This window comes from Rhinopithecus bieti, unplaced genomic scaffold, assembly GCF_001698545.2.
Source record: "Rhinopithecus bieti isolate Rb0 unplaced genomic scaffold, ASM169854v2 scaffold_1618, whole genome shotgun sequence".
NCBI lineage: Eukaryota > Metazoa > Chordata > Mammalia > Primates > Cercopithecidae > Rhinopithecus > Rhinopithecus bieti.
This window is the reverse complement of record NW_016803937.1, coordinates 5,095,850-5,107,925: the sequence shown is the minus strand read 5'-3', so window position 1 is coordinate 5,107,925 and position 12,076 is coordinate 5,095,850. Positions and strand designations below refer to the sequence as shown.

The 12,076-nt window shown below is 49.6% G+C and overlaps 1 protein-coding gene across 4 annotated transcripts in view; it reads left to right on the top strand.

Annotated features, from left to right (window-relative positions):
* Positions 1–1,792: 1,792 nt before the first annotated feature.
* Positions 1,793–12,076, top strand: part of ATP2C2 (ATPase secretory pathway Ca2+ transporting 2) — a 98,297-nt gene continuing 88,013 nt past the window's right edge. For 2 of the 4 annotated variants that reach the window (XM_017860808.1, XM_017860803.1), the window contains exon 1: positions 1,793–2,127. In XM_017860808.1, the coding sequence (XP_017716297.1) occupies positions 2,029–2,127 (99 nt within the window). In that variant the 5' untranslated portion in view covers positions 1,793–2,028. The remainder of the gene's footprint in view (positions 2,128–12,076) is intronic. The other 2 variants (XM_017860813.1, XM_017860798.1) reach the window with 2 other exon arrangements.

The window sequence follows — 12,076 nt, the reverse complement described above, 5'->3', positions numbered from 1 at the left end:
CAGCCTCCCAAGTAGCTGGGACTACAGGCACACACCAGCATACCTGGCTAATTTTTGTATTTTTAGTAGAGACAGGGTTTCCCCATGTTGGCCAGGCAGGTCCCAAACTCTTGAACTCAGGTGATCTGCCCACCTTTGCCTCTCAAAGTGTTGGGATTACAGGTGTGAGCCACCAGCCCAGCCTCCTCTATACCATTCTCCACCTTTCTTTGGATTCTCCGCCCAGGAGGCTGCGTCCTTGGCTCTGTTGCCCTCTGGCTTTTGATCTAAGCAGTTGCCCTCTGCTGAAGTGATCAGCCGCCCAGAGCTCCCTTCTCCAGGTAACTCCTCTCTCGTCTGCTCCTTCAGGCCTTGGGTGGGAACACAGCCACTTCTCACTCTTTGCTAGTCTTCGTTAATGGCATAAGCGCTTCTGGTTTCTCTACATCATCCCCATACCTTTGTAAAAAGTCTGTTTCTGAAACTCTCCTCAAAACTCTCCAGGTTTCCTACTGGGACCCTGACTCATACAAGTAGGTAGTGATGTCCCCATTTTATGGATGAGTGAACTGAGGTGGAGAGAGGTGAAGAAAGTTGCCCAAGGTCTGAAAGGAACACTCCTGGGATTCAAACCCGGACTGACTCACATCAGAGGTTTGCTGTTACCATTATTTCTGTACCTTTGTTGAAACTGGGGGGTGGGGGCGCAGGCTGATACCGTAGCCTTTGTTTCCTTAAAAGAGGAAGATGCAGGAGATACAAGAAAGGCCACTGGAACTGCCCCACAGGTTTTTGTGGGCTGGAGTCAACCCTCAGGAGCAAATAGGTGGCAAATATTTGCTCAAAAGAGGCGGCTGAATTTCATGGATAAATGCAGAGGCCACCTTCTGTAGTCCGTAAGCAACTTCCCTGTAGAGATGAGGAAGCCAGTGGAAAGGTGGGTGGCACGGCCTTCCCCAGAGCTCCCGCCTCTGCTAAATGGTGGGTCTAGTTACGGCTCTAGACCCACCTGAAGCCAAAGAAAGCCCTGGCACTTGAAAGCACTCACTTGGCAGCTGGCAACTGTCTACACTGTGTGTGGACTCACATACTTTGGGAGCCATTTGAGCCCAGCACCTTCTGATGATGATGCTGATCATGAGGATGGTGTCATGGGGACACCAGCACATTCTCTAAGCCAAGCCCTGCTCCAGAGCTTCCTGTACAGCACTGTCCGCTGGGGCCTCTCAGTGTCACTGTGAAGAAGGTCTATGGTGGTGGCCATTCTGCAGAGCAGTAAACCAAGGCGCACAAAATGTAAGAAACCTGCTCAGGTCCCGCCATGAGCAAGAGCGGCGCTCATCCTGCAGACGAGGACAGGAGGCCTGACCATCCCAGACCACGCAGGAGCCAAAGGCAGCAGGGCTGTCAGCCGCTCCTGTTCCCGGACTCACTCCCAGGGCCCTGGAGGTGGGGGTCTTAGCCCTCTGCTCCCTGCTTAATGACAGACTAGGTCGCCGAGGCTCAGAGAAGCCAGGTGACCCATCCAGCGTGCCCAGCCGCAGGTGTGAGTCTGAGTCGGCTCCATCCACCTCGCTCCCGGCGCCTTAGAGCGGCCCACACTGGCTTCCTCAAGAGGATCACCTGGGGCTCCTTAAAAACCCAGCTCCCGGCGGCTCGAAACCCAATAACTGGGCAGGGAGGGGTCTGGGAATCCGGATTTTAAACCAGCGTTTGCTCCTCCACCTCCCCCCCTCCAGGTGATTCTGGAGATCTGCAAGTGTGGGAAACAGCCCGAGCCCCGAGGCGACGCAGCCGCTCCCTGGGCCTTCGCTGGCCAGCCCGCGCTGTCCCCGAGGTCCTGGGGTCTCAGGCGCGCTCGCGGGGCGGGGCCAGGTGAGCCTACACCTCCCTGTGCGCAGCCCCGCCCCGGGGGCGGGGCCTCACCTGCCGCGGGCAGGTAGACAGCTCCCTGGTGACCGGGTCTGGCCCAGTTGGCTTGGGCGCACGCAGCCATCCCGGGCCTCGCCGGGGACCGCAGGAGGCAGGGAGCGCCTGCGCCCGCTCACCATGGTCGAGGGACGCGTCTCCAAGTTCCTGCAGAAACTCGGCTTCTCGGGTGGGGGCCGCCAGTACCAGGCGCTGGAAAAGGACGAGGAAGAAGCCTTGGTGAGTCCGGGCGACCCCGCGCCGGGCGTGCGACCCGACCCCCCATCCCCTCTGTCGTAACCGTCCCCGACCCGAGACGCCGCGTTCGCGCTGCGGTTCGCGAACTCGTCCTCCTCCCCTGGTTCCGGAAAGAAGCCGTCCTCACAGCAGCCACGCTCTCATGTGTGCTCTGCCCGGGGAGCTCAGCGTTGAACCCTCACGTGAACCCATTTTGCAGATGCGAAACTGAGGCCGAGAGTGGTTAAGTATATTGCCTAACGGGCACGGAGCTAGGAAGTGACCTGGCTGGGAACTTAACCTAGGTTTCTGTGACTCCGGGGAACTAAAATTCCTGGGTCTCCAGCTCTTGGGCTGCTTTATGGATTTTTAAAACTTAAATTGGAAAATAAAATTAGAGAGATGCAAAAAACAAAAGATTGCTGAACTGTTGTGGCAATAATAGAAAGCAAAGTTAGAGCTGAGGGACCTCCCAGCCTCACTTCCTACAGGCAGGCACTTTTAGAAAGCCATCCAGAGCTGTCAGCCTGCTTTGCAACCTCCAGGGGACCCGCTGGGGTAAAGCAGCAGGGTGCCAGGGCAGGACGGTTCATGAGGGAACAAAGTGGCAAAGCTGTCAAATAAAGCCCCTCCTGTTCCTCGGATTCTTGGAAGCCAGTGGTGAAGCCAGGCTTGAGGGTGACCCAACACCCTTCTTTTCAGCTTCGCAAACAGAACTCCTTGCATGCTTTAAGGGCAAGGGGGCACTGAATTTCTGCAGAGCGTTTCTTTGCACGCCAGAGGGTCGTTGCACTTTTTTTTTTTTCATTTAAGCTTAAGCAGTCATTCAAAAATACCATATCTGAACAAGACCCCTGGGTTGCTAATGAGAAATATGACTTGGCAATAGCCTTTTGACCAGTGAGAGGAAACTTCAAAGGTACAATTATCTTTTAATAATAATAATAATAAGCTGAAAAAATATTTGACTTAAAATTTTATTTTTTTCTCCCAAAGAATACTAATGGTCAAAACATTTTGTTTGTGAGATTAAGTATTTGTGCTTTTTAAAGATAGTGTTTCGGACTTTTTAAAAATAGTGTTTTATACATCCCTGTTGATGTAAGAATTCTGGTGTTAGGGTGGTAGACCACAGGACCACGTAACTAGCAGTTTTGAACAATCGCGATTTTCTGAAGGGGCGTGTTAATATTGATAGGATATAGAGTTCAATTAATTTCAATCAATCTATTTTTCTACTTGTGTGATACGTTCTGCTAAAGGAGTTTGAAGTTTATTTGCCAACACAGGTTGCCTTTCCTACGTTGCCATTCCTGTTTTTTCCTTTCCATCTTTGGATGGTTGCATCAGGCCAGGTATTTTTCAAACCCTCCTGATGTGTAGTTGGTTACCATCAGGTTTCATAGGATGGCCAGGAATGCAGGTGCATGGATGATATAACCTCAAGGGAGATGCTGGGGAGAGTTTGATCTCTGTGCCAGGTGGACTTCATCCCTCCAAATCTTTGCAGAAGAGTTCTCAAAGGTCCAACAGGTGTTGAGCCGGTCTGTTGGCATGCTCTCCCACCTGGCTGTGGACCGGGGTGCTCTCAGTAGCATCCTGAGGCCTTGGGTGCGTGACAATGGGCAGTGTGCTGCACCAGGGTGTCTCCAGAGGCAGCGTTGTGCAAACCCAAGAAGTAACAATGAAAATCGATGGGAAGTGTGAGGAGGGAGGGAGGTGGGGAAGCCGGGAGGCTGGGCCAGGCACTCACTTCCTGCCAGGTCAGCTCAGACCTGAACACCTCGTTTCCTCTCCTACTCGTGTCCTCTGGTTGAAACACCTTCCTCCCAGGGTTTGGAAAGGAGGCAATGTGTGTTGAGGTGATCACTTCTACAATAGTTGGAACCGTCTTTTATGAGCACTAATTATATGCCACATCCAGGATGCCTGTAGGAGGCCTCTAAGCCCTCCCCTCCCCCAGCCACTTTGACCAGTTACACCAGTTCTAATAGTGAGTGTTACTGAGAACCTGCTGTGTCTTCTCTTGGGCCTCTTACCTCCAAGATAAGTTTTACTGTCATCATGTGATCAATGAGGATGTGAAGCTCCTGGTGGGGCCACTTTCATTTGCTCAGTGAGCACTTCCTGACAACCAGTTTTGCCAGGTGCCAAGGATACAGGTATGTACAAAACAAAGTTCATAGAGGAGGCCAACAGTCAACTGAGAAACCAGGAGATGCTTTATTTGAGACCCAGTGGTCTTAGGTGCACTGGAGAATCAAAGAGTAGAGGACCAGATAGAAGACTGGTGGTTAAGAGGGGAACTGGAGACTGGATTTCAGCATTTCCAGGAATGGAAAGGAAGGTGTTTGAGCCGGGCGCAGTGGCTCATGCCTGTAATCCCCACACTTTGGAAGACTGAGGTAGGAGGGTCGCTTGAACCCCAGAGTTCAAGACCAGCCTGGGCAACATAGCCAGATGCCATCTCTGCAAAAAATTTTAAAAATTAGGCATAGTGGTGTGCACCTGTGGTTCTAGCTGCTCACGAAGCTGAAGCAGGATTGCTTGCACCTGGAGGTCAAGGCTGCAGTTAACTGATCATGCCACTGTGCTCCAACCTGGGCAACACAGTGAGACCCTGTCTCAAAACAAAACAACAACAAAAAGAAAGGTCTTTGAGAGGCCTCTTTAATTTAGTTACTAGAAAAAGTTTCTCACTGCTGACCTGAACATTAAGGTAAGGAAGAGATTGGACCAGAAATTCCTGCTTCCCAGGTGACTCAGCGCTGACTCCGGAGGAAGCTCTCTCTGCCCCTCAGGGCTCCCATCTCTTAACTGAGGCAGGTATAGCCCCAACCCACTGCCTTCCTGGCTGGTGAGCAGATTCATCCTTCTGGGCTCTGCAGGGTGAGGCTTGGATCCCAACTGACACATGTAGTGACCACTCATCTAGTCAACCTAGATTCATGGAGAGGGGCTCCCTCTGTGTGTCAAGTGGGTGCTACAGGCAGGGGGTATTAAGGATGCACAGCTCCCTGCCCTCAGGTATCCCATCCGGGAGGCAGAGACAGGCACCCAGCAACAGGTCACAGTTCACTGTTTAATGCCGATGTGTCAGAGCTGGGAGAAAGACGTGATGTTTAAGATGAATAGGAGTGGCAAAGAGTGAGCTGGATGAAGGGCAGGGGTTGACAGCGAGTTCTAGACAAAAGAGGGAGAGGCATTGGGGTTGGTTGGATGAGACTGCAGAGGAGGGTCGTACGGAGCCTTGTCAGAGTGTGGCCTTTATCCCTGGAGCAATGGGGGATCATTGAAGGGTTTTAAGTCAAGACATGACAGTCACTCATTTATTCACAGATGGGCCAAACATTAGAACTGATAAAACAGGCACAGTGAGATTTGTGTTTTTAAGAGATTACACTTGGTTACCGGAAAAGAGTATATGCATGGGAATTCTGAGGCTCATGCACACACAACCTTCACCCAAGGCTTGCCCAAACTCACAAATCATTAGTGTTTCTCAGAATTTAGCAACGTGTGGGCATCTTCTTAAACATACTGAAACCCCACAGTGTTTTGTTTGTTTGTTTTGAGACAGAGTCTCGCCCTGTCACCTAGGCTGAAGTGCAGTGGTGTGATCTTGGCTCACTGCAGCCTCCGCCTCCCAGATTCTCCTGCCTCAGCTTCCCAAGTAGCTGGGATTACAGGTACTCGCCACCACACCCAGCTAATTTTTGTGTTTTTAGTAGAGATGGGGTTTTACCATGTTGGCCAGGCTGGTCTCAAACTCCTGACCTCATGATTCGCCCGCCTCAGCCTCCCAAAGTGCTGGGATTACAGGCATGAGACACCGCACCTGGCCAGTGTTGTCTTAAATGATTTGTATGAAAGTGTGACTTCCAGTAACTATAAACATAAAACCTGTAATAAACATAACTGTTTGCTTATAACTCAATTATAAAATCAATTTAGGGCGGTCGCAGTGACTCACCCCTGTTTTCCCAGCACTTTGGGAGGCTGAGGTGGGTGGATCACTTGAGTCCAGGAGTTCAAGAGCGACCTGGCCAATATGGTGAAACCTCTCTCTACTAAAAATAGAAAAATTAGCCGAGCATGGTGGCAGGTGCCTGTAATCCCAGCTACTGGGGAGGCTGAGGCAGATAAATCCCTAGAACCCAGGAGGCAGAGGTTGCAGTGAGCCGATATCACAACACTGCGCTCCAGCCTGGAAGACAGAGGGAGACTCACTCTCAAAAAGAAAAAAAAAGGCCGGGCGCGGTGGCTCAAGCTTGTAATCCCAGCACTTTGGGAGGCCGAGACGGGCAGATCACGAGGTCAGGAGATCGAGATCATCCTGGCTAACACGGTGAAACCCCGTCTCTACTAAAAAATACAATAACAACAACCACAACAAAAACTAGCCAGGCGAGATGGCGGGCGCCTGTAGTCCCAGCTACTCCGGAGGCTGAGGCAGGAGAATGGCGTAAACCCGGGAGGTGGAGCTTGCAGTGAGCTGAGATCCGGCCACTGCACTCCAGCCTGGGCGACAGAGCCAGACTCCGTCTCAAAAAAAAAAGTTATAATAAACTTATAAAGTACAAATAGAACAGCCTTATTTTGATATATTGGTGATGTTCCATTAAAACTCAATCAGGCTAGGCACGGTGGCTCACACCTATAATCCTGGCATTTTGGGCAGCCGAGACAGGTGGACCACCTGAGGTCAGGAGTTTGAGACCAGTCTAGCCAACATGGCGACACCCCATCTCTACTAAAAATACAAAAATTAGCTGAGTGTGGTGGTGGGTGCCTGTAACCCCAGCTACTCAGAGGGGTGAGGCAGGAGAATCACTTGAATGCAGGAGGTGGAGGTTGCAGTGAGCCAAGATTGCGCCACTATACTCCAGCCTGCGTGACAGAGCAAGACTCCATGTCAAAAAACAGAAAAAAAAGATACTGGAAACCAAAGCCTTTTTTGAATCTCGTCTCAGAAATGAGATCTCATAACTTCTGCCATATTCTATTCATTTGATGTAAGTCTAGGTCTAGTCTACACTCAAAGGGAAGGGGTTACACAGGCCATGGGTACTGGGAGGGAGTGATGACTGGGGACCGCCTTAAAGGCTGCCCATTGGGATAGTAGAAAGAAGTATTTCCTTAAATGATGTCACTCACATTAAAAAAAAAAAAACCCTAGAACCACATCTGACATGTCATTTGCTCACTAGTTATCTGTTTGGGTTAGTGTTTTCATTCATCTTGAGTTCTGTTCTTTAAACACTTTTGGACTTTTGATTTTGGAAATGCTGACGCTGAGAATGTCTGCTAACGCGTGTGTGTACAAAATGACATTTACATTTGTCAGGAATTTGTTTGCTAGTTGAGGATAATCAGACTCAAACTCAAGTCCAACTGCCAGCAAGCAGCCTGCGAATGCCAATTTTGAAGGCTGTCATCTGATTACCATAGAACTGGCTCGTTCACTTGAAGATAATGTTAGTGTTGGGCGTTGTTGAGAGTATGTCTTCATTTGGTGTCTATTTGTGTTTACTACTACACTTAGTGCTCATTGACTGTGGCAGCTGCTATGTACAAAGACTGGATTCATGTAACGCACCTGCTTGCAACGTGACTACACTTCTCAATATTTAGGTGTCTTAGAGTTTTCTCATCGATTCCACAATTGTGCACTGTGTGATGACTCAATTCTCCTGCTAACTTTTCTCTCTGAGCCATTGAAGCTTTCAGTGGGTATCAGCCTTCACTCGGACGCTACAGTGTGTGCTGTGGTCGTTGTCATGGATGCAAATGTGCATGCTGGTGTTATGTCACAGTCCTTAGTTGTAAGTTGCCCCCCACCCCGGAAGGTCTGTGGTAATCAGACAGTCATTGAAACACTTTCAACATTAGTAAGTTCTCAGAAAACTTGAAGGCTCTGAAGATGGCATCCCGGAAACCCTGCCCCAATCACAAGCTTTTAAATTAAGGGTAAAGAATCCTAGAGTCCCAAACTCCTAGGGAGGGAAAGTTCCTAGAAGGAACTTCCAGTGTGTTAAATGGTTGCTGCTTGGTGGCCATCATATTATGGGTGGGGACTGGGAGCTGATGGGTTGTCCTGTGTTTTTTATTTGTGTGCACACAAGTTGTTTGTAGATTCGGTATTTCTCCTAAATCAGAGACCATCTGGATGAGAACACAGGCAACTGCTATATCTTCAAGGGTAGATATTCAGCTGCTGTTTCTCTTTCATGGACAAAGAAATACAAGTTATGAAAGATGCAAGAGTTTGGGTTTTATTCCCACCCCACCTAATAATCTATCAAAAAGGAGAAAAGGGGAAGTAGCAGAAAGCTTGTTCAGGGACCTCAAAAATCATGTAGAGTGTTTAGATGAACCTGTCCAAGTCAGATGTTGAGATGGATGGTATTTGGATGGTTGTTTGAAGGTTAATATAGACACCTGGTAAAAAGGACTTGTCTCGTATCAGATATGATGAAAACAAAAACTTGAAAACAAGAAATGAGATATTCAAAATATTTAAAAATGCCCATGAGTAGAGGTTTGTTTACACGTATTCTGGGATATCTAGGTAACAGAATTCTCACAGGCACTGGAACTGATGCTGTGGAAGAATATGTAATGACACAGTGGACGGCTAAGATTCTATCTAAGATTTTTAACATGAAAAACGTCAAACACAGCTCGGCACAGTGGCTCACGCTTGTAATCCCAGCACTTTGGGAGGCCCAGGTGGGTGGATCACTTGAGGTCAGGAGTTGGAGACCAGCCTGACCAACATGGTGAAACCTCGTCTCTACTAAAAATACAAAATTGGTCGGGTGTGGTGGCATGCGCCTATAATCCCAGCTACTTGGGAGGCTGAGGCAGAAGAATAGCTTGAATCAGGGAGGCAAAGTTGCAGTGAGCCAAGATCATACCCTGCACTCCAGCCTGGGTGACAGAGCAAGACTCTGTCAAAAAAAAAAAAAAAAAAAAAAAAACAGAAAGAAAAGAAAATGTCAAACATACAGAAAAACAGAAGGACTAGACATCTGTCTGCTCACCCACGTGGATTCCATGATTGTTTTGCCATCTTTGCCCTGCATGATGCATCATTCAGTGGAAACAGGTGGTCGTAATTGGAAAAAACAAACTTTTACAATGTGCAGATAATCTGGAAAAAGATCATTTTGAGCGGTTTTTTTAATCTTGGGATGACAGATTTTCTTCTTTGTAATTTTGTGCATTTTCCAAATTTCCAGCCACAAATATGGTTTAATTTTGTAGCCAGAAAAAAAAAGGACATGTGAAAAATAAAGAGGAAGTTTGAACAAAAGAAAGGGAGAGAAAGCATTGTGGGCTTTTAGGTCTGTGTTGCCTTTCAGGGCTGGGTGGGCGTAGCTGGGTGGGAGTGGTTCTATAAACAGCATTATTAGACAAGAATCCAGATCCCCGGGGGGGGGGGGGGGGGGGGTGCCGTGTAGAGCGGTGCCAGCCCAGCACTTGGGGTGCCAGTGGGAGAAAGAGGATGGGATGGGAGGGGGGTCTGTACGTGGCCATCTGGGGGCTCCTGCAACCCCTTGGGGCTTCCCAACACAGAGGTAAGTAATTTGGGTCAGTGCATTGGAGACTTCCACAGGGGAGTTGGGAATGACCAAGGGCAAAGAGGAAAGGTCTCTGGTTCAAGGAAGGCAGGTAAGGCGATGAGGCTGACTTGAGGGCAGGACTGGCTACAGAATTCATGGAGCAGACTGCCAATAGCAGGAAGACACTTGCTTCTATCTTCTGTGATCTCTCCCTTGACTATCCTGGTGACTTCCACTTGCTATAGATTCTATAGATTATTGCTCTCCACCACACAAGGGATTACTACCGGGTGAGTGTAGACCAAGCGTGTTCAACCCGCAGCCCAAGGTAGCTTTGAATGCAACCCGACACAAATTCGTCAACTTTCTTAACACATTATGAGATTTTGTTGCAATTTATTTATTTATTTATTTAGCTCATCAGCTATCATGAATATTAGTGTATTTTATGTGTGGCCCAAGACAATTCTTCTTCCAATGTGGCCCAGGGAAGCCAAAAGATTGGACACCCCTTGTGTAGACCCTCCCGGTTGTCCCTCATCGGGGAGGGCGGTCGTGGCCACTGGGTGGAGTCGGGGAGATGCCAAGCCCCGGGTATACATCATCCCATGGGACTAAATTTCCACATCCACATTCAGATCCAATGATTACGCATTTCAAGATGGCAGCTTGGAGCATGAAGCCTCAAGCCCAATGCTTGTCCTGCACAGGCATCTCTGTGCAGCTGTACTGGCCTCATGCCCATGAGGCTGGCCCTCCTGAAGGGTCCTTGTCGGAGAGGAAACATCCAATCCATACCTTCCCTGTGGACTGTCAGCGATTCTTCTCAATTGTCCTGGGGTTAACCTGGATCTGTGGATACTTCAGGGGCTAATAATCCCAGCACCTCTGGTCTCTAAGGCGTCTCACATGATGGTGATAAGAACACGGGAGACTTAGGAGTAGAAGTCGTGTGCTAAGACTGAGTGAGTAGTGGAAGCCCTGTGCTAAGTTTCAGCGAGTAGTGGAGGCTGTGTGCTAAGTCTCAGCGAGTAGTGGAAGCCCTGTGCTAAGTCTCAGCGAGTAGTGGAGGCCGTGTGCTAAGTCTCAGCGAGTAGTGGAAGCCGTGTGCTAAGTCTCAGCGAGTAGTGGAAGCCCTGTGCTAAGTCTCAGCGAGTAGTGGAAGCCGTGTGCTAAGTCTCAGCGAGCTGGTAGGAGCTTTTAATCCAGATTACCTGTCTTCCCTCTCCCTGCCTGGAAGATGGAGTGGGCTGGAGAGGCATCTTTGTTGCCAATGAATGTGAATCCCAAAGTTGTCCAGCCAGCTGCCCTTGCTGGAGACTTCACTTCCTCACAGCTCATTCATTGTCTCAGTTCTGGAGGCCAGAAGTCTGAGAGTAAGGTGCCAGCAGGGCTGGTTCCTCCGAAGGCCTCTCTGCTTGGTTTGCAGGTGGCTGCCATCCCCGTGTCCTCATACGGTTGTCCTTTGCGCGTGTCTGCATCCTAATCCGCTCCTTTTATGTGGACACCAGTCGTATTGGATTAAGGCCGCACCAATGACATCATTTAGCTGTAGTGACCTCTTTAAAGGCCCTATCTCCAAGTACAGTCACTTTCTGAGGACATGGGGTGTGGGGTTTAGGGCTTCGGCCTGGGAATGGTGGGGGGGTTGGACAACTCAGTCCAACACCGTGTTCTGTGTGGAAATTGACTTGAAAGGTATTTTTTTCTTTGAGGAGCTGTGAGCCACAAGGAGAAAATGCATGATTGTCTCTTGAGGCTGCAGCCCCTCTGGAAATGTTTATCACCTCTGCTGTCTGCCCCAAGTCCTCAGGTAGGAGATGTGGGGACGGTGCCCCTCTAGCCGGACCATATTCCTATGACCTTCCCTAAGACTCCCTGTGGCCTGTTGGAGAGAAGAGAGCCCAGCAGAGGACGCGTTGTTTGGCCCACCTTGAAACTCAAGTGCAAACAGAAACGGAAGAGAAGAGCCCAAGATCTGTGATTGCAGAGATCCAGGGGGAAGAGATGACAGGCAGGCACTGCACCCCGCTTTCCTATGCCAAACCACGGATGCCAACTACCAGGCTAACTAGAACTGCTTATTTCACCCCCATGTACCTCTCAGGACCTTCCCTGTCTTTGCCTCTCCAGCTGGACCGAATCTGGGGGCTCTGGGTGTAGGGGAAGGAGTGTTGGCCTGAGTGGCCACTCTTAACCAGGAGCCACTGGTGTAGGGCAGATGGGGCCCACCCCTCACCGGCCACATGGATTTAGGCAGGTGTCATCTTTCCACATTCCTGTGTCCTGGTGTGAAAGTGGAGGTGTTGGGTGCAAGAATGGAGGGCAGCGTTGGGTTCCCCTTCTGACGGCTAGGTTCCTCCTCCCCTCCCCCCTCCCCCTCC